This window comes from Trachemys scripta, chromosome 14, assembly GCF_013100865.1.
Source record: "Trachemys scripta elegans isolate TJP31775 chromosome 14, CAS_Tse_1.0, whole genome shotgun sequence".
NCBI lineage: Eukaryota > Metazoa > Chordata > Testudines > Emydidae > Trachemys > Trachemys scripta.
Window position 1 is genome coordinate 12,881,780 of NC_048311.1, and position 27,402 is coordinate 12,909,181.

The window sequence follows — 27,402 nt, forward strand, 5'->3', positions numbered from 1 at the left end:
GGGTGGAGTGTGGGCTCTGTGAGGGGGCTCAGGGCTGGGGTAGGGGTGTGGGGTCTGGGAGGGAGATAGGGTGCAGAAGTAGATTTCAACCTGGGGCAGGAGGTTCGGGGTGCGGGCTCCAGCCGGGCGGTGCTTTCTTCAGGCAGCTCCTGGTCGGTGGAACAGCGGGGCTAAGGCAGGCTCCCTGCCTGCCCTGGCTCTAGGCTGCTCCCAGCGGTGGCTAGGCAGAGGCGTGGCCAGGCGGCTCTGCACAGTGCATGCTGCCTGCGCCCGCAGGCACCACCCCTGCAGCTCCCAGTGGCTGGGAACTGCAGCCATGGGAGCTGCGAAGCCAGCACTGGGGCCGGGGGCAACACACAGAGCTTCCCTGGTTGCCCCTGTGCCTAGGGGACGGATATGCCGGCCACTTCCGGGGAGCTGTGCAGATCCAGGACAGGCAGGGAGCCTGCCTTAGCCCTGCTGCACCGCCGACCAGACTTTTAACGTCCCGGTCAGCACCTCCTTTGCGATCAGGTGTTCCGGTTGACAACCGGACGCCTGGCAATCCTAGAAGGAGTTCTGTGGTTAGGGCTGCTTGGGGAGCAGGCTGGTACTGGTTCTGGACTGGGTGTTGGTTGGGGTTACTTTCCCTCTCTCATCTTCACAGCGCTCAGCTTTGGAACAATGCTGCTCCTGGCGGCAGTAAATCCTGCTCCACAGCCTCTAAAAGTGTGGCTTCCTCTGCCTTGGAACCGAGGGGGGTCTTCGGTGGGGTTGGCAGCTTAGGGACAGAATCAGGGAGCAGGGTCAGGGCAGCAGCAGAAGCAGGGAGGAAATGGCTGCTTCCTTCTCCTCCCTAGCGCTGGCTGTGTTCCAGTGACCGCAGCATCCTGCCAATATTTTTTTTCTCAACCCCGGGTTGCAACCCAGTGGGCACTCTCCTCATGCCAGACTTGGGGGTCGCTCCCCCTGGGCTGAGAAACACTGGTATGCTCAGTGCCAGTGACAGCAAAATAGCCTGTCCCGAAGCAGCCACTGGGCTCCACTAGCCTGTCCCTCCAAATTCTCTTTGCTCTCTTTACGTGTCTGAATTCCTTGGCAAATGGGATGAAGACAGGTTTGATTCTTTTCTGTGCACATCTGACATGCAGTAACCATGAAACATTTATTGCGTTCAGCTGCACATCTCATCTGGAGGGAATGGGGCCTCTACATATTTAATTTTTTTCCATTAAAAACTCATGAAACAATGATCCCTTTCTCACAAGTCCCTAATCAGCTTCCATTTCCCACCTCCGGGTGGACTGTTTCGTTTCATCTAGAAGAAGGAAGGGAATCTTTCCCCCATCTCCTTCGTGCTGGTTGTCAGTGGCGCAGACGAAGGTTGATGAAAAGTCCTGATAGTGCCAAACAAGAGCAAGGCAGCAGAGGGCAATAAATACCTAGAAAAAAAAGCAGCATTGTACATTTCGGACGTACTTAGACTCTGACCATAGGTGAGCATGTGGTGTCTGCAGGTCTATAAAGAGAAATATAGGAGAATGAGACTAATTCAGGATCTATTCGAGCTGTATCCTCCCTGTACTGTTATATGGCTGCGAAACATGGACACTACGCTGCTCAGACTGGGCAAAACTGAAGGCTTTCCACACGAAATGCCAATGTTGTCTACTGGTCATAGAGTGGAATGACTTCATCTGTAATGCAGATGTTTATGGTTGCTCCGGTCTACAGACTATTGGGGCCATTGTCCGCAGATGGCACCTTGCACTTTTTGGACATGTTGCGAGAATGCCACAAGACATTCCAGCGAATGCTGTTCTCTGGCTGGCTTGTAACATCCAGGATAAAATTCCACCAACTGAGGGGTGGAGGCGGTCCAGAGGCAGACCCCTATTACATGGGTTCATGAAGTCTGTTCCGATATTGGACTCTTGGGCCATCAAGCCCTTGCGGCTGCACAAAAACAGACCAAAAGGCGAATGATCGCTATGTCTGACCGTTCGGCTAAGCGTTGAAGAAGAAGACTAGTTAGGGAAAAGTGTACAGGAAATAAACAGATCCTTAGGAGCCTGCTGCTATGAAAGGCTGGAAGTAAGGATTTAAGGCTCGGGAGAGGAAACCCTAAAGTCTTTGGCACAGACCCTGAATGATGAGAGTGAAACTAAGTGCTGGCATGAAGAATCGAGAGGTCCAATCTAAGACTGCTCCCAGCAATGTATGAGAAGGAGTGGACTTCATATGCCATTCTGAACAGCATTTCTTTAAGCTCTTAGAGGAAGTCCTTGAGACAAAAATAAGACACTTACAAAGGCATCTGATCAGAGCATGACCTAAATACATTAGACAGATAGAAAGACGCTGCAAATTCAGGATTAAATACGAAAGGAACAAAGAAGGAAAGATCAGATGTTGCTGTCATTAGTGAATTAAGGTTACTTGAGTGAAGGATTTCTGTATTTTCAAAAATGTGACTTGCTTTTAAGTTTAACCTTAACTCTGAATTTCCTAGGTTTCTAATATTTGTTTTTTGATCATTCCCATGTTCTTGGCAAGTTTTTTTCCCCCCTTTAAACTGCTGAGCTATACTCTTAACCTTAACAAAATTTTTTTGAATATATGTAGAGTTTGGAATTCTGTAAAGCGTTTTGTGGCTCTATAAATCAATCAGTATTAACTTGAGCTGGAACAAACCGGAAAATAATAATGCATTGGAAATGTGCCTGGAATGACTATGCTTTTGTGCTTGTAATATAACAGCTGTTAGAGTGGCACCTTCCAACATGAAAGGCCAGAATCTGGCACCCTTTCTCAAGCTGAGCAGTAACTTACTCTGCAAATACGTTCATCCCATTGAAATCATGGGATCTGTCCATGTGATCAGTGACTGCTCAGCATAAGTCAGGGTAGCACAATTGTGCCTTAGGACACAGGACACAGTAAAGGGCGAGGCGTTGTTGTGCTGCTCCAGGACAACCCCAGGGAAGGAATAATTCCCTCCTTGCTCCAGGGGATAGAATTGAGCATAAAGATTACACTGTATAGAACTGAGAGGGAAAAGACCTGCAAGGTCATCAGATCCATCAGATCCGCCCTCTTGGGGTGGGGTGGGGTGGGGTGGGGGGGCTGTGTACACTCGGGAGAGCAGAGAACATATCAGATATTACCCTGGTACCAGAATCCTTAGCCCAAAGGCCAAGCCATTGTGCAGGAACAGAGCCCAACAACAGAAATGGGTGAACACCTTTTACTGACATTGGTGTTCCCTGGAGTGGTGAGAGTATGCTCATTCACACCAGTGCAAAGTGGGTGCTCCACATGGGTGCAATGAGAATGGTCGCATCTTACACAGGTGAAATGATTGTATAAGGTGCAGGGCAGCAGAGCATTTGGTACTCAGGGAAATGCTGTGGCAGTTCTTCTCTGATGCCTTGCCCTAGCTAGGGCAAAACCTGAATCCAAGGTAATCCCTTCCCAGCTAATCTGGTTTAAAGGTGTTCAACTGCATTCACACTAAAAAAAATGAGGAGTCCTTATGGCACCTTAGAGACTAACAAATTTATTTGGGCATAAGCTTTTGTGGGCTAAAACCCACTTCATCAGATGCATGGAATGGAAAATACAGTAGCAGGTATAAATACATAGCACATGAAAAGATGGGAGTTGCCTTACCAAGTGGGAGGTCAGTCTAACGAGACAATTCAATTAACAGTAGGATACCAAGGGAGGTAAAATCACTTTTGTAGTGGTAATGAGAGTGGCCCATTTCAAACAGTTGACAAGAAGGTGTGAGTAACAGTAGGGGAAAATTAGTATGGGGGAAATTAGGTTTTGTAATGACCCATCCAGTGCCAGTCTTTATTCAGGCCTAATTTGATGGTGTCTAGTTTGCAAATTAATTCCAGTTCTGCAGTTTCACATTGGAGTCTGTTTTTGAAGTTTTTTTGTTGAAGAATTGCCACTTTTAGGTCTGTTATTGAGTGACCAGGGAGATCGAAGTGTTCTTCTACGGGTTTTTGAATGTTATAATTCCTGATGTCAGATTTGTGTCCATTTATTCTTTTGTGTAGAGACTGTCTAGTTTGGCCAATGTATATGGCAGAGGGGCATTGCTGGCACATGATGGCTACTCTCATTACCACTACAAAAGTGATTTTTCCTCCCTTGGTATCCTACTGTTAATTGAATTGTCTTGTTAGACTGACCTCCCACTTGGTAAGGCAACTCCCATCTTTTCATGTGCTGTGTATTTATACCTGCTACTGTATTTTCCACTCCATGCATCTGATGAAGTGGGTTTTAGCCCACGAAAGCTTATGCCCAAATAAATGTGTTAGTCTCTAAGGTGCCATAAGGACTCGTTTTTTTTTTTTTTTGCTGATACAGACTAACACGGCTACCACTGAAACCTGCATTCATGCTATGTCCCATGTGGTGTTTCAAATGAGGTTAGCTGACATGATTTTAAATAACACCTATTGTCCTTGTCTAGGCAAGGCCTGAATGGCCCCAGTGCACTTACTGACAAAGCATTGCCTTCATGTTATTCAAGCCAGAATTGCATTTCAGCATGCGTCCTATTGATCAAAAGCTCCTCCACAAGCTCAACAAAGTGGCACATCTGTAAGTGACTGTAATTTTGTTTTTCCTCTTTGCATCCTGCAGCCCGCCAGTGAGCCACTTGACATTTTTACAATACACATGATTCTATTTCTGTCTTCAGCAAGAACCAAACAGTCCAGCAGGAAGCGGCTGGAAATTATTTTTTTGTGTTTATGTTTCATCAGTTCAAGGACAGATCGTCACTAGAGGACACACATTGAGAAATCCCCCTCCCACCACCTTGTCTCTGTTTGGCACACGGCTCTAATTTTCTTGTGAAACAGAAGTAAGGAATAAATTGAAGAACAAGAAAATAAACTTTACCCTTGGGGGAAAAAAAATGAGTGGGTTTAATGATCCTGTTGCTGTTTCGATCACTATCTCTCCCTATTGCTTTGCTTATTTACCTCCCATCCTGTCACTAGCCACAAGGTCTGGGCTAGGAAGGGGCTGGTGGAGCTTTTTAACAGCTCCACCCCTTGTATTGTTTACATCAAATAAGTGTTGGTGGGGGGGTGCTAACCCTACAAGGACTCAGGTGCAATAAATTCAGTGTGGGAGCGGAGCCCAGTGGAAGCTGCTTGCTAGGTGAATTATAATTTCACACATAATCCCGGAGAGATGTTACAGGTTGGGCTGGGCCTCCCTGGCTCCCCAAGGGGTGCTGCAGAAGATTTCCCTTTGGATCAGCTGGGAAAGAGGAGCAGGTCCTACTCGGCCCTGGTGAGCTCAGGTGGAGGTGATATGGAAGCCACACAAGGTAAGGCCACTCCTGAGAGGGAGCCGCGTCCTTCTAGACAGGCAAATACAGCAGCTGGTAGAGAACTGGTACAAAAAGGATGCATTTGATCTCTTTTAACCAGGCGAGTGCTGCATTATGTGTGAGGTCTGCTGGGCCCAGCTAACCCCGCTCTAGTGCTCTGCCATGTTTTGATGCAATGCTGGCTTTCTAGAGACATGCTGGTGCTCTGAAGGATATGCTTCACAGCTAGGAGGCTAAAAGCAAGCAGAGATCTTTTATAACAGGTATAGGTGAACTAGTCTGACCCAAATGAGAACCAAGGGACTGGATGGCTCAATGGATTGCTAATGGGAGACAGGGCTTTGCACCTGTAGGTCCCTGGCTTGGATCTATACTGACAGAGACAGAAATCTGGCTATCATCAGACAGTTGCTCAGTGATGTGTGTGAAATGAGTTGGTAGGCCTCCGTATAATCAAAATCAACACAACAGCCTCTCGCACTCTGCTCTCACTACCCCCAAGGATGCCAAAGGTTGAGCAGACCACACAGACTGAACTCTCCCTTGTCCCAGGTCTTGGATGGGGCATATTGCCGGGAACGATGGGGTGCAATAGGATGAGGAACCTTGCACTACAGCTGCCCATGCTGTACCTACTGAAGCCTGGTTAGTGGTCCCCAAATTTCCATTTCCTCTTGTCACTGCACGTCAGGGTTTCTGGCCAGTGATTAGGGCTGAAATAGTCATCTATTTTCCTGACCATCTGAGAATGGGGAAGAAGTGGTGATCCAGAAGCGTCTGGTCTCATGAAAGTCCTTCTGGAGCTTCCCGCCATTAGTTTGTCCTTGAATGTAGATATATTGGAGCAAAATAAAACTTGTGAGCTGAATATATTCTGCTCCTAAAATTACTGCCTGCCTTCGGTTATACTCCCTCTGTTGTAAGGACCCCAAACTCAAATTATATCATAGATTGGGTCCCATTTTCAGTGGAAGCCATTACTCCATGTATGCTGGTTATATACTGGCTTGTGCTACTGTAGATGTCCTGAAAGGTAAACATTAGAAAATCTATCATCCACCCAAACAACCAGTGCCTGCTTTTGAGTAGGATTATAGCAAAGTTTGCTTTGCGCTGATATTGTAGTGTATAGCAGCCATGCATATAATCCCTATGGAAAAACCCACCCCCAGAATGCACTGGGAGACTTGATACTTGGGGACAGCTGTTCCCCCTGCATGCATGTGTTTGTACCAAGTGTCACCATTTTTGTGCATTATGAAATGCAAACGCTGCCATTGGCCTGGTATATTATTCACAAGCTACATATGTAAGATTAATAAGGAAATTGCTGACTACTCACGAGGGCAGCAAGCCAGCTAATTCTTCGGGTGGATTTGGCCAGGGCAAAGTTTCCTCTGGAGCGACTTTTTAAAATCCGACTTTTCCATTTGTGTTTCTGCTTCAGAATAGGTGTCCCCCCCCCTCCCCCCACACACGCACACTGAACCTACTGTCACACACACAAAGTCTAAGTGGCTGTTTACATGGGAGATTGATCAGTACAGCAGCAATACCTACAGTGGGTACAATTTGGACTGGAGTGGGAGGCTATAGCCTTGTACACTAGCTATACACATACACAGTCTGAAAGCAGCACATCCAGAACACACTTGGTGAATGCAGTATATTCCATCCCAAAGACTTCCCTGCCAATGCTGGGCCCAGCCAGTGCAAGTAGAGAATTAATTTGTTCTGCTAATCAACTATATCCTTGCAATTAATAAATTGCTAGTGAAATTCATCCACCTGGAGCCCATTAACATCCCCATCATAAAGAGGCTGTAGTTGAGCTCTCTTACAGCTCTAGGGGAAATACTTCACAAGGTTCTTCTCCGAGGTGCTAGAGTTTAGCCAGTCTCAGCCTTAGGATAAACAGATAGACACTGTATAAACTTGCTGAAATAAAGAACACGTGGGGATCTCCTCAGATGAGTGATCCAGAGAGAGTTCCCTGCCTACGGTGGCTTTTCCCCTCTTTTGGCTAATACACAGACTCCAGTGCAAAGCCAGACCCATGTGGATTTGAGACCTGTAGCAGGGAGGGTGGAAACAAGGGGCTTCCTTTCTAACATGAGGAGTTTCCCCCAAGATCTTGGTGATGTGTTCAAACTGAGGCTCAGGCTGGTTCCAGTGGGGAGGAAAAAACCCACCACAGACAAACTCATGAACAGACACCAGGTTAACAAAACGCTGCCTGCTGTGTGTAAGCAGTAAACAGTGAACCAAACAACAACATACCTGAGTAGGGGCAGAGAAGGGCTCCTTTTCCAGCAGCCTCTGCCCCTGCATATTCTCTCCTGAAGTGCCTGGAAGCAGTGGGCAGGAGTTTCCAGCCTCAGAGTAGGACACAGTGACTTCTAGATGCCAGTAATTCAGAGATTCGTAGCAGGGTGTCAGGGTACCTACAAGGCAGGAGGACACTTTTCATGGGCTTCTGTGGGATTTAGGGGGACAGGGAGCAGGCGATAGAGTTTGGCCCCCTAGCAGGTTTTTGGTGGGTTTCACTCAGCTCCATTGATGCTGGCAGAGGGGTGTACATGACCCTGCATGGCACCGGGCTGACTGACAACGCTCAGTCAACAATAAAGACTAACAAGCTGAATGAAAACTCTAGAGCATGTGGTTGAGCTGCCATTGTTGGGGAATCAATGGGGCCCAGTAACCCGTGCCTCCGGGCTGCTAAAAAGGTCCCTGGCAGGAGGCACCTGCTGCCTGTTGTATTTGATTGTGGTGCAATGCTCCTACGGCTCTAGAGCAGGCTCTTTCCAGAGTTCCAGTGGGGGCACACGGACCAAAGCATGCACCTTTGGTGGTGAATCCTGCCCCCAGCTCAGAGCCTGATTACACAGACCCGAGCTGGGAAGGGAAGCCAAGTGCTATGGGGAGGGACAGAATCCTCCCCCAAACCATGAGTGACACCACAGTGACTTCAGCAGCTGCCACAACAGTCTCAGGATTGCAGTGGCTCCGGCTGCCAATGCCCTGCTCCCACTGCACTGGGGGGGGAAATAGATGGTGGATAAGTAGGGTCCTCTCTGCCACCCCATCTCCCCAGCAAAGCTGTATGCGGACTCCCACTGCTCTGTGGAACGGAGCAAGTCCTGCTAAGAAGGCAGGAAGGAGAGTGTGAGGTGAGAGACAGATTGCAGAAGGACGAGGACTAACATTTCTTCCACACTTACTCAAGCATTATCCAAGAACAGACACTCTTTGGGGACCAGCAGCCAGGCCCCTAACTCTGAAGGGATCACCTGCCTGGTTTGAGCAAGCTGTACAGCCTATTGTTTGCACTCCTTTGCTATTGCCTGGCTTTACGTCAGCAGCATTGCTATTTGGATCCAGAAGCCACGTGGCCTTAATTCAATTCATCTCCAGTAACATAAGCAAGGGATGGACTGGTCCAGTCTGCTTGAGAGGCTCAAAGCATCCTGAACTGTCTGGTAGTGCATTTTTGCCCGACAAGGCACAATTCCCCACCAGATAAAAATACAGCCATTCACCAGACACATGAAGAGGAGAGTGGGGAGAGGGAACTGGAGAGGAAGCAGTTAGTGTCTCTGAGTGGTACAGAGTCTGCAACAGGAATGAGTTATATCCACTGTGGTCTGAACTTGTAGCCTATTGTCCTGTTCTATGGCTCAGCCAGTCCATCCCATATACACACCAAGTTTGATTTACCCCTGAGTGGCACAAATTGTTAATTGCCTCAAAGTCAGAGTTTGAGACTTAAAATATTAAGGTTTTTTTTTAATTAAGTTTTTAATGTACCTGCCATGCTGCTAAAGGTGCTAGGTACATCTAGGTAGAACACACCTGGCATGCTGCTAAAAAGGCACCAGGTACCCCCAGCGCCAGGTACAGGTTCTTTCTGTATCGTGTTTATTCAGGAAGAGGCCATTATTTCAGTGGGATATTAATCAATTATGTTGGTTCAGGCAGTTCAGTAAAAGAGCACCTGTGAAAAGGTGAAGATGATGAGAACTGCTCTAGTTCTCCAAACCCAATACAAGAACTTCCTGTTTTGGGCAGAAACATGTTCTTGCTATTTAAATACAAATAGGTTGACTCAAGACTTAGCTGCAGCTGTCAGACACAATTAAGCACTCTGGCAGATGGTGATGAATTGTGTTGAATAAAGTGTCTGTTCTATGGAAGAGCTCTGTGTAAGTGCGAAAGCTTGTCTCTTTCGCCAACAGAAGTTGGTCCAATAACAGATATTACCTCACCCGCCTTGTCTTTGTTCTATAGGGCCAGCTGATTCTCCTCAAGTCCCAGTGCTGATCATCTCGGAGGCTGAGACTTGGGACATCGATGCATCCTCTTGCGTGGGCTGTGGACAGTATGTGGATTGGGAGAAGATGCCCGAGTTGGATCAGCAGCCAAGCGCTCACAGTCAGAGTCTCACCCAAACCAGCAAAGAGCTGAAAAAGCTGGCAAGAGAAGGCCATTGGGCTACCAACCATGCATTAAGAGCTCGGACTTACCAGCAGATCATCCAGCACATCCCGTGCCGGCTTGTGACCCCCGACGCTCTGGTTTACAGGGATGTCGCAAGCAGGCTGTTTGGAAAGCAGAGTGTGAGCTCACACCCCTTGCCTGAATTCCTTGGAGGGTGCAGGATGCCCACTTACTGCCTGACTATGGAAGGTGTAACCGCCGTGAAGAAAATACTCATCTGCCTTGGCAACCTCTTCCCTGACATCACCTACAGCCCAATCCTCCCCGCTGTCGTGGCCCTGCTGCTGCACTACAGTGAAGATGAAGCTCAATGCTTTGAGAATGTCTCTCACCTCATCGCTTGTAATGACTCCCATACCAGCTACATAGACCAGTCCTTCCTGGCCCACCAGGCCTCCTGTATGACTTTTGGGGATCTGGCCAAGAAGCACTGCCCAGCAGCCCACAGATTAATAGCCAGCACCTCTGAGAATGTCTTTGAGGTCTATTCTGAATGGTTGGAGTGGATATTTGGAGACCTTCCATTTGATTACGCTATCCGCGTACTTGATGTGTACCTGCTGGAGGGACAGAAAGTCCTCTACCGGATTGCTCTGGCCTTGCTGAGGCAACACAGGCTCTCGATGACCTCCGGAGAACTGGAAGTGACCAATGTCAAAGGAGATTTGAAGGCTTTCATGCAGAACATTAGGGAACACATGACGGCTGACAAGCTGCTGGAGAGAGCCTTTAGTATTCGGCTGTTCTCCCGCAAGGAAATCTGGCTTCTTCAGATGGCCAACAGGAAAGCGCTAGCGGAGAAAGGTGTAACTGTGGTGCAGCGCAGGTAAGACTGATTCATTCACCAGCATAGCCACGTGATGTTCCCCACTGCTACTACAAACTCCACCTGGGGAGAGATGGCCATACAAATGCTTGAGAGAGAATGGGAATGAACAGAAATTATACAAATTGGGCCAAATTAATTCCTCTCTCCAATGCAATCTGTGCAGCTGCCTCAGAGACAAATTGTCCCTGGAGTAACTAACTGCATGAGGGACAAGTGGCACTCAGAAAACAGTAGTACTCGCTGGTTCCCTTCTTTTTTTGATGAAGGGAAAGAAATTAAAGGAGAAATTGCTGAATTGGGACACACACACACACACTTACTTGCAGGCCTTGTTAACTAGAATACCTGATGAGCAGAAACCACATTTTTAACAGTAATGCTGGTGTTTGGGGACTTTCAGAGCCCGCCATAATGGAGGGCTGGAGTATGGAGTCAGAAAGAAATGCCATCTGCACTGAGAAAGGAACTAAGCTTGACTGGGACAGCTACAAGGGGCAGCCCAGTGAGCGTGTTTGGCATGGAAGGAGCAGACAGGAACAGGCAGTTGTGAGGCAAGTCACACACCCTGTGATGTTACACAGCTATGGAGAGACTGAGAATGGCTCTTAGGGAAGCAAACACAGAGCACCACAATGAATCCGAAACTCACGAGGTAACTAAGCACCACAAAATCAACGGACGGTGTCCCTATTAAACAGAACCACCATGGCCGTCAAGCAGCAGTCACGGCTATTAAGTAAAATGGCACTTAAATAAGTTCCCTGGGAGCATAGGTGTAGTTTAGCATCTATTTTGGCGGGGAGTAGCTTCAGTCAGGCCAATAGGGCCACATATGGGGGAGGGAGGCACAAATTCCACAGGTGCCAAGGCTTGCAGTTTGAGGGGGGCAAATTAGTAATGCCCCCTCTGTTACCCCCCACCTCCCAACTATGTGCATGCCTGGGAGATGTCCCCAATCAAGTACATTTCCTGTGAAAGTGTCTCCTATTTAACCAGCATGCACTGTACTAATATCAGTGAAGGGCTAAGGACATTGGTGCCTAGTATGTGCTATGACAAACACATACAGCTCTGCCAGGGCTTCTCCGCCTGACCTGCAGCACTCTGCTATTCCAGCTGGTGACCCACACAGACCAGTTGATGCATCTTATACCCAACCTGCCAGTGCCATCCTGAGGGTGACCAGATAACAAGTGTGAAAAATCAGGATGGGGGTGGGGGATAATAAGCATCTATTTAAGACAAAGCCCCAAATATCGGGGCTATAAAGCTGGGACATCTGGTCACCCTAGCCATCCCTTCTGCCTGGCTTGGGACCCCACCGAGGTCTGTCAATGCTGCCCTCAGCCCCCATGCACAATCATCTGCTGCTACATTGATGAGCATTTTGGTTGATTACTGTTAATCGTTAAGACTTCAGCAGCAGGCAAGGGCTCCAGTCAGGATCAGGACCCCATTGTGGTAGGTGCTGGGCAAACAGATGGTGAGACAGCCTCGGCCCCTTTGCAGGACCTAGCACAACGAGGCCCAAGATTGGGGCTCCCAGCAGCTATTGCAATATTAATTTATTAATAACAGGGAGTTTCCAATCTAAATGACATAAGAAAAGCTGAAGCACTGGGGACTAGGTTATAACTTAATAAGTGCCTGTGTCTGCCATTTTTTAGATACACCATGGTCTTGAACTACCAAAAGCAAAGGTAGCTCTGCACCTCTGAAATCTTTCCTCCCTCCCACAGGCAGCTGTTCCACCTGGCAGTAGACATGCTGAATTTCAGCTCCGCCATCGTAACTGCTCAGGAGATGCGCATCGTGTGGTCCTGGATTCCTGAGAGATTCTCCCTATTCCCACCTGTCCTGTTATTCTCCACCTCAGAAAACGGATACAGCCTGCAAAGGTACAGGGACAACTGCAAAATTAGAGATAATGGACCAGATCCTTAGGTGATATAAATAGGCATAGCCCCTTTGTAGCAGTGCGGACTCACCCCTGCGGCACCTCCTGCTGGTCATCTCAGGGAATCAGCTCTGCCAGCCTTGAAGCACCCTCTGCAAGCCGGTGATCCACCTTGCCGCTGGCCCTGTGTCCCTCACAGGACCCCAGTGCCCCTTTATCTGGGGTGCTGCCCCCAGCAATATCCCCCTCAGTCTCAGGGTCTCCCCTCCCCAGGGAACCCCCACCCCCTATCCCCACCTCACCTCAGTCATAGGCTACTGCCAGTCACCAACTCGCCCCCTAGGGCAGACTGCAGTGTCAGCCACTCAACATAGGCAAGGTTGGGTCTGGACCTGCTGCCTCTCTCTGCAACCCAGTGCCACTATAGGACCTTGGACAAGGTCCTGCAGCCTGGGGAATTGCCAGCCTGGAGCTCCCCAGCCCTGCCTCACTTCTAGGCACCCTGAGCTTCCTAGCAGCCAGGCCCCTCTCTCTCTGAAGGCAGAGAGAAACTTTTGAGCTCCTGGCTCCCAGCTTTTTTATACAGGACAGCTGTGGCCTGATTGGGGTGTGGCCCAGCTGTGGCCGCTTCCCCAATCAGCCCAGCTTTTAGAGCTGCAGCCCTCTTTCAGGGCTGATTTCAAGCCCCTCAGGGCAGGAGTGGGCGTCTACCCCGCTACACCCATCAACGTCAATGGCACTACACTGATTTACACCAGTGGAGGATCTGGCCCAATATGTTTAGCCAAGGAAAGGAAATAATATCTGAGCAGGTTCCTAAGACAGATGGTCTGTTGGATGAACTTCCCTGAGGCCCGTGGCATAGATAGCTTGACAAAGGTTTCTGTAGAGTCCCTCCTTTCTAAATCTTAAACCCACATATTCCGTTCGATGGCTGTTTTACCTGACATGCAATGAGTTTGGTGGGTCTCAGTCCAATCCATTGGGGACAGGTGTCTACAGCACAAAACCACCATCACTATCATCCTTGCTGGGGACAGGCCAAGGACTGAATGGGTCATGAAGACTGAACTCAGTTCTCTCTCTCTAGAGATGGTCCCTCTAGGTCAAGGTTGAGGCATGTTAACAGGGGATGTGTCTGGAGCTGTGAGTCCATGTATAAGGAATAAAAGCTCCTTTTGCCCTTGGAGTTTGTTAAGTATGAACCTTGGGAACAAGCCTGTCCTGCTCCTCCTCCCCTGAGCAAACATGTACTGGGCAAAGCAATCCCCGGTCTGTGTTCTGCCCCCTCCATCCTTCCAGCAGAGGAAGTAAAGTCTCATACTCCAAACCGCTGTTTACTTCATGTGGCTGTGGCTTCTGCTGAGCCCTCCTTAGCTGGCAGTGTTAGAGGACCAGACACGCAGTGACCACAGTGACGAGCAGGGTGTAAATGCCTGGACAGACAGACAGGCAGTCAGACATTGCTCCTGCTCTCTGATCCATCTTATGGAAGCAGCACAGAGCAAATGGCAATTGGTGAACTTCACCATCACCTCTCCAGTTTGAAAATTAGCAAATATTTGAGCGTTACACGGGTTCCCCAGCCCCGATCCAACAGGTAGTGGAGCCCCTGGGACTCTTCCCATCAATTGTAATGGGCTTGTGAATGAGGATTTCCAACCCCTCCTTTCACTCCAGTGACAGCCAGTGCCCAGGCACTGATCGTCCCCTCTGGGCTCCTGCTCACATTTCTCTGCCAGGCTCAGAACTTGCTTTCCCTCCCCTTGGCCTGTGCAGCTGCAGCGTGTCCTAAGAACAAGAGAGGGCGCCTGCAGCACAGGATGCGAAGGCAGCAGCCTTCAATGCATGGCAGGGAGTCGCGCTGGAATGTCAGCTTGCAGACAGGGCACAGCTCCTGTCCCCACAATGCTTCATAATAAAAGGCAGTTCCTATGTGTTCTGGTTCCCAGAGGCGCCTTCTCCAGGGCAGAAGAGAATGTAAAACACTGGGGCAGCCAAGCCCAGACTGAGATTGCCAAAGGGACCAGCTAATAGCAGTAGCTGCACTACAAGTGCTAGATAGGCACAGGACTTACTGATCCTGTCATTACTGAGTGCTTGCAAACAACATTGACTTCATTTAACCTAGTCTTTCTTCCTTTCTTTCTCATGATTTTATATCCTCCCACATCTTCCAGTCCTTCTTCCTCCAAAGATCTTCAGTTACTGCCCCCCTTCCAAAAATAATCGTCTTCCTTAGAATAATCTTAGACTAGATGACCCTTACGGTCCCTTCTAATCCTATGATTCCCCCTCCACTCCACTCTGGGGCTTGTGTAGACACAAGAGTTGCCCCAGGAGAGCTGACACTGACTTAGCTAAACCAACCATGAGTGTGTGAAGTCACATTGCATTAGGGCCTGCACCGGTGCACCCCACATTGCATTTGAAGCCATGGGTGAGATTTTCAGAAGCATTCAATGCTGACCTAACTCTTCTGATGTCAGTACTCCCATTGACTTGGAGTTAGGACAGTGTGGAATGCTTTTGAAACACCCACCCCATGCATCTACACAGCGTCAATCGCAGCACATTGCAGTATGGATAGGCATCTTAGGTTACCTTCCACTGCTTCCCAGATCACAGCATTCAGAGCCAGTTTTGCAGCAGATTGTGGGGCTCCCTGATTGAGGACCCCATCAAGTCCTGAGTGCTGGGCTACGGCACCACATTTGAGATTCCTGCCCAGGCTGCTCACAAGTGCAGGGCTTCTGGACTTGGGTTTTGTTTTTTGTTGATTTTTTGGGGGGTGGGAAGGTGGTGGGGGGCATTGGATAAAAGGGCATTTAAAGACTTCTTTGGATAAAAGAAACCAAAGAATAATTACATGAGATGGGCAAACACTCATGTTGGTACATTTGCTTCAGCTAAAACTGAGATGCCACTTTCATTAGCAACCCTTGTCTCATCTTAGACAATCAGGCCACGCTTGCTTCTCAACACAGGACAGCTAAAGTAGAATATATTGTATATTTAGCAACCTTGACGAGGTTCCTCTAGTATCTTAAGGCACGTACTGCTCCTTTTTTACTCCTCTTTCCTTTCCCTTAAGTGTTTGCTACAAAAAGGCCATGCTTCTTCTTAACTGCATGTAGCAAGGGGTGATTGTGAAATTATTTATTTATGCAGGTTTCACAGTTTAGACAAAAAGCAAACTGTGGCCCTCTGGCATTGGAGAGTTTGGCCACTGATCTCAGCAGGATCCGGCCTTTTATTCTGATCTTGGTTAGCGTGGGGTAAACTGGATCGAATGGGGTTACACCAGAGCAGAATGGCTGTAAAATCAGAGTCAGGCCCTGATTTTATATCCCTCCCTTTCCAGCAGGTGCTATTTTTATGCTCTCCACCAAAACCCTGCTTAAATGGAATTAACATGTTCTACGGCGCGCTCGCTGCTCCTTTAGTGTTTAGATCAGTCAGCCAAATCAAAAGGGAGGGGAGGCTCTCTGTGTCAGCATACAGACATGGAGCTGATACTGTGCTCCTAAATGAGCCCTTGAATGATGGCAATGGGTTGGTTCTGGCTCCCACTCCGGTGCCTGTTCCCAGGCTGCAAATAACACGCAAGGGGCTGGGGAAGACTTCAGTGGATGCAGGAGTAGTGCAGGGCCAACATAATTGGTCCTCTGCCACCCACCCTCGCTAATCCCAGCAGGGAGGGCATGCTGGGGGCATGGAAGGGAAGTATATGTAGTGTCAGGACCACAGCTATGGGGGCACAGGTCAAGGCCAGAGCCTGGGTTGGAGGGGACTTGATAACATGGTCCAAGATCAGTCTAGAGGGTTAAGGCCAGAAGCAGCAATCCATACCAGTGTCATGCTCTAGGATCGGGTCAGAGTTGAGGTCCACAAGCTGCATCAGGTCAAGGCCAAGCGAGTCAGATGAAGTAGCATTAGTGGAATCGAGGCAGGGCGAGGCATCAAGAGTGAAGCAGGGGAGCAGGAGTGAGGCCAGGTATCGGGACAGGGGCAGGAACCAGGCAAGGTATCTGGATTGCATAACAGAATCTGTTTTCAGCAGCAAGCCATGGATCCACCACAGACAGGCAGCCTCCAGGTGTTTTCCCTAGGCCTTAAATAATGCACCTGGGCCAATCAGGGAATGTGTTCAACTCCATCAGTCAGGACCTGCTTGGACAGGACATCCAGTGGTGCTTGAACCCGTAGGGCTCACAGGCTGCCATTCCCCACTTTGCCAGAGCTGTTGGGTGGCAGCCTGGACATGGCAGGAACCAGCAGGCCTGAGGTTCCAGACAGACCTGTGGATCCTCTCACGTAGTGCTTCATGCTATGGAGATCCTGTGCGGCAGTGCAGCCGCTCTGACTTACACTGGGGACGTGCTGGAATCCCGACAGTCCCAAGGTGGCCTAAAGCCTCCAGACCTGAGGAAAACACAGGGCAGAATCTGGCCCAACGGGCGCTCCAGGGGCACAAGCACTACAGAATCTCAGACTCGTAACATTTAAGAAAAACATCCAGGTTAAAACAAAGCTTGCACTGCAACCACACCACCCAGTTCAGTCTTTTCATTCTAAGCCTGGGAATCGAAGTAAGGATGCTTGGTGAGATTTTATGTCTGGATTTAGCTGAACAATTACCTGCTTCGCTGAGCAAAACTTATGGCTTTAGCATATCCATAATATGGCGACTTCCTCAGTTACTACACCAACACACAAGTTGCTGGAGCTAAATGATGAACTGCTTCTGCCACTCCCCCTTTATGAGTTTGCACAGGCAGGCTGTTTAACATAACAATAGAGCAGCTATTGTTTTCCTCAATCTTTTACAGGTTGCTGTGGCTTGCTGTATTTGAAACAGGTTCTCTGAACCCCTAACCAAAGAGATCCTGGGCCAAGTGCTTCCGTACAAGCTAAATCACATGGGTTCTGTCGAGGATGAGTAAAGCCCTTGGGTTGTAAATGCTAGTAATGTAAAGCAAGGGTGCCTGATCCCCCACAATATACCACCACCACCTCCAGGATAGCAATGGAAACCCCTGTAAAAGCCAGACAGGGAATTACACAAGCTGCAACCCACAGAGAGGAAGTGATGGGAAAAATGTAAGGAAGGACCGTCTAAGAATGGGGGCCTGGCCTTGGAGAAAGGGGGAGGGGCAACTCATCTGGAATCACACTGTACAGAAGGAGCTAGAACACATCAATTCAAAGTCTGTATCCATCAATGCAACCCTGGTCATCAGTAACTCTTATGGATCTAAAGTGCCATCATGTGTGCTGGGCCCAGCAATTCCAGGACCAGAGGTCCTTGCTACCTTATCTTGCAGTGCATGAAAATGGCTCCTGATCTAGAGGCTCGCGTAAGCACTCTGCAACCCCCTCCTTCCTTGCTGCTCTCTCCCTTCCTCCTCTGGCTGCTTTACTTCTCTGTCTCTCTCTCCTTCCAGGCCAGCTGGCAAAGAGGCTCTCTTGTTCTTCTCTCCTGAACTGAAACCCTTGCTCCGCCAGCTACATGCTGTGGTGAGGGCTTCCAAAGCCAGGACTCTGTTCCTGGCTCTGATCCTATCCATTTGTGACCTTAATCAGTCTGTGGCTGTTTCCACAGCTGAGAAATGGGGATGACAATGAATGGGTGTAAAATGCTTTGAGGTGAAAGGTGCAATTCTACATACAGACCGAGCTCCCTCTTGCTGACCACCCCACTGCAGAGGGAGGAGCCTTCACCTCCAGGCAGCTGTGCAGGATAAAATGCTCTCCTATTTTCCTACAGTGTAAACAGGACAGGCAGCCGGAGGTGGGGAGGAGAGGGCATCAGACATGGCTCGGAAGGGAAATCCGGTTACTGGGGAAGGGAAACCAAATGGCAGGGAAACTGCGGGCTGACAGCCACCATAATCAACACTGCTGGGAAAGCAAGCAAACTGCTGGGACCCAGAACACTTTGGGGAGGGGCTGGACACATCACATCCAATTTGCTGCCACATCAATGGGCCAGACAGTGGAATGACAAGGGACTGTTTAACTCCCCTGCAGGGTCTGTAGCCCCATCTCTGTGAGCCCCTGTGAATGTGACGGCGATGGTGGCTCTCTAGGAAGTCCTGCCCATACATGTGATGGAGCAACAAATGCAGAATGGCAGAGAGCCACTGATACCTAACACCCCTGTGGCAAGGAGCTAACAAGGGACTCTGGCTCAGTGCTCTAGAAGAAGGTGAACTCCCCCAACCCCATGGTCCTGCCAATCTGCCCTAACAGAAATTGCTTCTGATCCCTAACCCCAAGGATCAGTTTAATACTGTGCCAATGATCAGGAATCTCTGCAGGTAGACTTCCTGTATCACCTCAGGTCCATCTCATCCAACACCCCACCTCCAGCAATGCCCAATAGCTGATACTTGAAAAGAACGTGAAAAACCCTATGACACACCTAGCTGATAGTGCAGGAGGGGGAAATTCCCCCTGAACCCTTCTCGGGACCAGCTGATGTCCTACAGCAGGAGATGTAATCACCTGAATTATATCACCATGCAGAGATACAGATGGCATTACTGGCACAGGAATGAGGCATCTCTCTATGGTGAGAGAGCCACCATCACCGTCACATTCACAGGGGCTCACAGAGACTAGTCTGTTGTTGCTGGGTAAGACAGCTGCAGGTGGGGCCCTGCCTGAAGGGAGCGACAGCCAGGTAAAATCCTTTAGTCTTTTGCACCTGATCTGGGACCCAGCAGTGTTTTTTGCGAGGCCAGGAGTGACCCTGTCACAATCATGTTCTAATACCTGAAGGAGTCAGGCAAAGAAGCACTTAGAAGGAAATGTTAGGCCACAACCATGTGCTGGGTGTATTATATTTATATCACGCTTTGCAAAGGCCAGTGACGAGGAATGTGCCAACCTGCTGGGCTCTCTACCCAGTAACCCTAGGGTAAGCTGCCAAAGCACATCTCTCATCAGTTTCAAACTCAAACTGATACACTTTCTTTGTTGTCACCTGCAGGTTTTACTCATGCTGTGAAGATTACGAACCAACAGTACTGCTCATAAAAACAACCCAGGGGGAAGTAAGTATTTCCCAAACACTGAAGAGCGCTGTGAGTGTGTCCCAGCTTCTGATTGGTCTGGGGAGAAATGCATAGGAGGGTAGCCATATGCTGCACCAGCTTTGGTAAACAGAAGCTAGGAATGGGCGACCAGGGATGGATCGCTTGATTACCTGTTCTGTTCATTCCCTCTGGTGCACCTGGGATTGGCCACTGTCGGAAGACAGGATTCTGGGCTAGGTGGGTCTTTGGTCTGACCCAGTATCGCTGTTCTTGTGTTCACACTTATTCGGGAATCGGGATAGTTATACTGGAATAACTGGGCTGTCCCATTGCCTTCTGTGGATTTGCACCGACAGTACTGATTGGAACTTTGTAACCCACCCCACTGAAGGTGTACAAGGAGGAAGAGATTCCATCCCCCTCTCCTATAGGTGAGCTGGCCCTGCAGATTTAAAATTTATATTAGTCGCTAAAACTAAAGTAGTGGCCCTGGATCCACATATGGGGCAGATCAGGTGAGTGAGAAGGGGCCATTTTTACTTAGGCTCTGTCTACACTGGCACTTTTGTCGCTAAAACTTTTGTTGCTCATGGGTGTAACACCCCCCCCCCCCCAACGACAAAAATTTTAGTTACAAAAAGCGCCAGTGTGGACAGCACTTTGTGGGTGGGAGCTGCACTCCCAGCAACGAAGTTACTGCCCCTTACAACAACATGGCTGCAGCAGTACAGCTGTGCCGTTGTAAGGCGCACAGTGTAGATATAGCTTTAGTTTCCTTTATGTGTAGAATTGCACTTTTGGGGAAAATGCTGCCCTCAGAGCCACACAGGGGACCTCAGCTCTGATCTGCTGCTCTCGAAATTCCCACATCAAGGTACTCAAAGGAATGTGTGTGTAAATTTACTTTTACCACCCCCGCCCTCACCCCTGCTCACCAGCCTGTCGTTTTCAGGATTCACTCTTCGTAATGCTTTTCCTGCTGGACTGAGTCATGAACTCCAAACTGTTCTTCTTACTCTCTCCTTCAAGGTGTGTGGTGCGTTCCTCTCGTCTGACTGGAATGAAAGGAAAAAGACTGGGGGAACGTCCAGCTTCTTTGGAACAGGGGAATGCTTTGTTTTCAGCGTAAGTCTGACTGTTTCCTGGTGTATCTTGTTTATGGTTTGTATATTTTAAAGGTTGCTTGAGGTTTTTGTTACCCCTTGTAGAATTCAGATAGCACAGCAGGCAGGTACTAGAGACAATTCGCCAGTGCTCCTCAGTCTTGATAGAAGAGAATGCAGGGGAACACAGAAATCCCTATGTCAGGTCAGATCCATCCAGCTCAGCGTCTTATCCATTCCACTATCCCGAGTCTAGTCCATGCTTCTCGGTGCAATAAACCCTGCAGTGTAAGGTGCAGTGTAGCCTGTTGGAGCTGCAGCAGGCTCCTGCCAAACCAGGAGACCCTCAGTGGTACTCTGTCATAGTTACAGCGTTAGCAGCACCTCTGACCCCTCTCTGGTCTCTCTGCATCCCCACAGGTGTCAGCCCTCGTGCCTTTACCTCTCCTGGGGCGGAATTCTCACAGCCTCAGACCAGCCCTGGGCTATCAGCCTTTCCCAGCAGGTTTGCCTGGGTTCAGTGCCTGCAGTTCTTCCCTTTGGGAGTTTTGCTTCGTGGGGTATATAGTTACCAGAAAGTCTGCTTACACCAGAGCAGCCTTCTTAAAACACAGGTCGGTTTAATCTTAACAGTAGGAATAAAACATAACGAGAGAAAAGGGACCATCAGAGAACAAAAGATCTGCAGGCATGTCTATCTTGCTGGAGCCCAGCCCCCTGTGATGGGAGCCGAGGACAGTCTAGCTTCTTCACAGTGGCGGTGCTAGGCCACTGCAAACCACGCAACCACGGAGGGCTCCGAGGCAGCGGGGGACCCTGAAGCTCAGATTGGCCCATGAGGGCTTTCCATTTGGCCTGCCAGGTGTCCACTACTCCTTCTTGCTCCTGCTGGGGGCTCTGCTGTAAGGATGGCCCCATTACCCAGCTGTAGCTCCACCCAAGGCTCAGTATTCCCACGCTGATCTGCCACTGAGCCCCGACCCTGGAGGACGCCCTGTAGCTGGGAGTGAAAGGGGCCACCTGGCAGCCAGGGAGTGCAAGAGCTGGAACTGCCAGGAGCCTGGAGCCAGCTGCAGCCAGATAGCAGGACTGTCTTTACAGTGGCGCCCCCAGCAGGGAACAGGAAGGAACAGCTGATGCCCAGTGAGCCAAGCAGTAGGCCCTTGCTGGTGTCTCTGGCCCTTTTCTCTCTCCTGGCCAGGCAGAGGGGATCAGGGAGCAGACTCAGATGTGGGTCTGCTCAGGGATGCTGCAGCCCGGGAGCAGGGAGGGGAGCCAGCTGCTGGGAGCTCAGGGCAGAGCCACAGCTGAGTAACTGGACTGCCAGGACAGCAGAGCCCCCAGCTGGGAGCAGGATCTGAGCACAGGCAGGGGAAGGTGGGGGACAGGACCAGCTCTGGAGGGAGTCACCCACTGCTTCCCTGGGCCTCTCCTGGCACCCCAATTGTTCCCAGTCTCAGAACAGAGCTTTGCCGGGGCCGGAGGCCCCCAGAGAACAAACACTGCCATTGCTTCTTCAACTCTCCACTGGGGGTCTCTGTGTGTGAGAACAGCTTTTCAGCAGCAACTGTCTCCCCTCCCTAGAGAGAGTCTTTTAATCCAGCCAGAAGTCCTTCATCTCAATTTCCCAGACTCGGACTCCTGTCCCCTTGACAAACTGGTCTGGTGAGCTCAGCAGGGGATGGGAGGAAGACCACCAGTGGGAATGGCTTTTGCATCATCCCTTAAGTGTTGGCAAATGGGTGGCTATCTGAAGTCATAGTACACTTTCCTGCCTATGTGCAGTCAGCCTCCTCTTGAATTAACCTCATATTCAGACAGTAAGACCCTATAGAACAATCAGACAAAACCATGTAGTATCATGAACTGTTAGCTGCCCCACTTCCCTCCAGAGCTGGAGTCCTTCCAGCCCAACCAGGAGATCTTCCCAGTGGTACCACAACTACCCTACACTGTAGTGACATTATTAGTGGAGTTTAGCACTAGTAAGCCCTAATGACCAGCCACCGCTGATGGACCTACCTCTAATATCCACCTGAGCAGCCAACCAAACCACCCCACAGGACATCATCCATAGCAGAAGGATTTGGAAGGCTATGCTGCCCATGTGTTGCCTCTGTTTTAAAGGTACGTCCTGAAATGGAGAGATACGAGTGGGTGTTCATCAAGAAACCAGAGCTGACCAAAGCAGTGCCGCGCTCCCCACGCCAGCGCCTTCCTTCTCCCGCCTCCCCTGTCCTCAGCACATCTCCTCCCGGTGGCCACTTAGCCAGTTCAAACCATCTGACTGTGCCCGTGTTGCAGAGGGCTAAAGGTCGCCTCTCCCCATACCTGGCAATCAGACACTTCCTCCTGCCTTCGAAAACAGCCTCCATGTTCATGTCCGGGACTCGGGAAGGAATCATTATCGGTAACTATGCTACCATTACACACCTGCATACACTCCCAAGAGAGACCACTGCCCCAAAGCACTGTGAGCCAGACTGTAATCTATACACAGCCCTCAGAAAGGACAGGACGGAGCTGCACCACTTTGCTCCTGAGAGCACAGCGGGAAGGTACATGCTAAACCATCCCTTAGGATGCTGCAGCCTGATCTCCTCTCCATGGCTGGCTAGCACTACTGGCTGATGTGGCATGCATGGGGCAGAGTAGATCCCTCCTTTGCATGATTTGCACCCTCCTGGTTGCTACTATGGAGCAGTGGCTGCACTTGGGGAAGCACAGGGACTGCAGTGGTGTCTGGTACTTGTGTGTGAGCGTATGGTCTGGAACACCCCGCACAAGTGCCAGCTGCAGCTTAGCCCTTTGTATTTTGTACGTAAAGCAGCAGGAAGACGTGAATGTAAAAATTCCATCAGTGACTTTGTAACGATTCCTGACTGCGCCATTAGCTACATCATACACTTAGAGCATTGGGGATTAAACCCAGGAGTCTTGTGCCTTATGCAACTCCACATGACTTCAGCAAACTTACACCAAGGATGCATGAGGCTTGCTGTCTCCATAAGACAGGCATCTATCACTTCAGCTACAGAAGAATCTCCATGAGCTGTTAGCAGCAGTAAGACATTTATGCTATGAAGGCCAGCCACCAGGGGGCAGTCTGCTGCAGACACACTAGCCTGTACCTTACAGCATGTTGGGCACCAAAAGTAATGCTGCATTCGGCATGCACTCCAATTTAAGAAGCATTAATGTTTCATTGCCCTTGCAATCAGATGTAGGAGTGAAACTGAGACCAAATATGGTGTCTGTGAATTCAAGATTATGTTTTGCCGAGTCTCCACCCAGTTTAATAATTTAGACTGGGCTACTCAGGCAATCCCTTGTACTGCCTCTACTGTCAGCTTCCCCATGAGGTAACTCTTACAGAAGCTACTGTATGAGAGAGAGACGACTTCCAGTTTAGCATAAACGGCAGTGGACCATATAAAAGGTGACCAGATAGCACGTTTTGAAAAATCAGGACACTTTTTTGGGGGGGAGGAGGGATTGTTGCCTATATAAGACAAAGCCCCTAAAATTGGGATGTCTGGTCACCCTGACCATAGCAGACCAAGGTCTCTCCCATCTCCAAGGAGAAGGTCTCTCCCATCTCCAAGGTCAAGGAGAAATAAAACTGTAGCAGCTGAGACTTAAATGGTCGAGGTGACTTTGGGGTGGGGGGGGGGAAGGCCATGCAGAGTCACGTGTGTCCCCCAGATTTCTGCCTTCCATTTAGCACAGAGGTTTTCAAACTGGGGGGGGGGGATGCCCCCCAGTTTGAATACCATTGCCTGCCTCCTGCCAGGAGCCGGCGGATCAGAAGCTGGTGGGAGCCGCTCGGACCACTTGGGCCCCTAGCTGTCCACACTGTAGGAGCCGGGGGGTGCTGGCTGGCTGCTCAGCAGTTCTCTCTGCCCTGCTCCCTGAGCCAGGCCACCTCTGCACAGCCGGGCTCCCCTGGCATAGCTCCCAGCTGTACCCCTGATGTGCTTTTGCCTTTCCCCCAAAGGAGTCCAGCACCAGCCAGCCCCGTGGAGCGGGCCCCTGCCCGCAGAGCCCAGCTGCCATGAGATCCTCCCTGAGGCCCTTGCTCGCCGCTGCCCTGGTGCTCCTGGTTCTGCTGCTGCTCCTCAGCCCAGAAGCGATGCATGAGGTGGTCACGTGCCCCCCCCCCGAACCTTTAAATTGTGCCCCCCCACCACCATCAAAAGTTATGCATCGTCACTGATAAGTGGTATGGTTAGAGTTCTTATCAGACAGGCCGATCTCTCCATTCGCCCATTAACCTGGTGACAGCAGGTCCCCAATAGTGTCTGACCTTGTTTTGCAGGTGGTGGTGGAGGCCAAGCTCTGTACATTGATGCTGACCTCTACTATGGGAGAACGGAGCACTGCGAGACATTTGACAACCCTCCTCTCTGTCAAGAGAACTTCCAGGTGCAGCTCCTGGAAGCCTGGGGCTTTCGAAATGCCTAATCACCGTGAAATCGCCGCTCCCTGCACCATATTAAAGATTGAGAGATTCCTCTCCACTACACAGGACACCATGGCTGGTGATGAGCCAGTTGCCATCAGATGACACACAGATGCCTGACTCTAATGGAGGGAGTCCACACATGGATTTCTCTTACGGCTCTGAACCTCACTGCTGTTAGCCATTCTCCATATCTTTCCTCTCTGTCATAATGTACTGTGATGGCCATGGATGAGGAAAACAAAGTGCCACAAGGCAGCGTTATATTATGGGCACTGCCATACTATAAATGTTTAATAATCATTAATAACAAAGGTCCAGAACCTTCACACAAAAATCAAACCAAACCCCAAACTTTCTGAGGTTTGAAAAAGCTGAGTTAATTTTTGGGAGGGAGCAGACTGGATTCTATCAGTTTTCTTATCTCTCTATGTTCTTGGCTTCACTTTGAAGTAGAAATACCACAAACCTCATGATATCCAGCACTGGGCTATGAATCTTGCTGGGAAGATTGACCTGTAATTTACAAGATCTCCATCCTGGTTCCAAGCCCAAAATGGTTCTTATAACCATGAGCGGAACCTATATCATCTTTGAGGATCAACAGTCACTATTAGAAGTGACACCTGTTAGTCCTCGTATAACATAATACAAGCATCTTTCATGTACAGCTACCATTGTTAGCAATGGAAGTTGCCAGATAGTTACCATCAGAGCTGTGCCCATTAATTTTCTGTACCATCTCTTAAAATGAAACCCATCAGGATAAATTGCAGGTGTCCTCAAATACCCACTAGGCTCTACTCCAGCCTGAATAAGTATAACTTCGTAGTTGTGCATTTGCACTACACATGAATGCAGGCAGGTGATCTGCTTCTTGAATGGACAGGTAATGCAGGACAACAGCAGATCACAGTGGGCCTTTGGTATGAAAAGCTCGGAGAACTGTGGGGATCAGGAGGTTCCCTAGAGGGAATATTTTTGCCTACTATCTCTACAGGCTTCAGCCCTCTCAACGTTTTCCATAATATGACACTTCAGTAAAAGGTTTGTCATAGGAACAGAATTACCTTCTCACTCCATGAGGTATGGCTCTCAGGATCAGAGTTGCAACATGTCAATGGGCCAGTCCAAGAAAGCGCCCTGCCATACACCTGTTTTGTGGATAAAGAGAGGGCTTCAATTCCCAGGACTGTCAATCACAGCACTAAATTCATCTAAAAATATGGAAATCCGCAGCTATATCATTTATTGCCATCAAAGGCTGACCAGCATAATATCTTATTGTAAACCCCCCCACATTGTGATGTTTATATTCACATGAAAATGTGTATTCAGAGAAAAGGCTTAGGATGGTAGTTGCAAGAATCTAAATGGTTAACACATCTAACAGTCTAATCTAACATCTCATAGTTATCAACATCACGATAATAGTAGACCCATCATGAGGAAAGATGAAATATTAACATATACATGCTGACAGGTAGGATAAATACACTTAATGGGTTTTGGAACCTATGTGTAAACCATTTAGCTTGCAGAAGGAAAACGTATTCAAAGTCCAAATACATTTTTCCATTTACAATCTGATTTTTCTTGTGTTCATTTTCTCCAGCTATTCAGAGCAGAAGTAATCAATACCTCCAAGGGAAGCAGTCCCAGAAATGCTATGAGACAAGAAGAGGGAATAATAGCAAACTCACACACTAGTCAGCTATGCAGCCATGTGAATAATTAGCAATTACCTCTATTCTTCGGAATGCATCTTGTAAGATAAAAGATATGATGGGGCTTGAATCTCCACTCCCTCTCATCAGTTTTATGCTAGTATAACTCCACTGAACGTGACAGATTTTAAACTGGAGGAACAGAATGGACTCAGGACCTCAGTGTTTCAGACGAAGCAATGTGTGTAGATGTTCTGAGCAGGTCCTTTTGTGGATGCCATCGCATATTTCAAAGACTGGAAGATAGCTAATGTAACGCCAATATTTAAAAAGGGCTCTAGAGATGATCCCAGCAATTACAGACCGGTAAGTCTAATGTCAGTACCGGGCAAATTAATTGAAACAATAGTAAAGAACAAAATTGTCAGACACGTAGAACAACATAAATTGTTGGGCAAAAGTCAACATGGTTTCTGTAAAGGGAAATCATGTCTTACCAATCTATAAGAGTTCTTTGAAGGGGTCAACAAACATGGAAAAGGGGAATCCAGTGGATA

The 27,402-nt window shown here is 49.1% G+C and overlaps 1 protein-coding gene across 1 annotated transcript; it reads left to right on the forward strand.

The window, feature by feature from the left end:
• Positions 1–5,177: 5,177 nt before the first annotated feature.
• Positions 5,178–26,786, forward strand: LOC117887427 (TBC1 domain family member 24-like). Its single transcript, XM_034790042.1, has 7 exons — positions 5,178–5,341; positions 9,635–10,670; positions 12,413–12,571; positions 19,568–19,631; positions 20,643–20,738; positions 22,844–23,126; positions 25,035–26,786. Exons 1-7 carry the CDS (start codon positions 5,203–5,205, stop codon positions 25,178–25,180), a joined length of 1,923 nt encoding a protein of 640 aa, XP_034645933.1. The 5' UTR covers positions 5,178–5,202; the 3' UTR covers positions 25,181–26,786.
• The last annotated feature ends 616 nt before the right edge of the window (positions 26,787–27,402 follow it).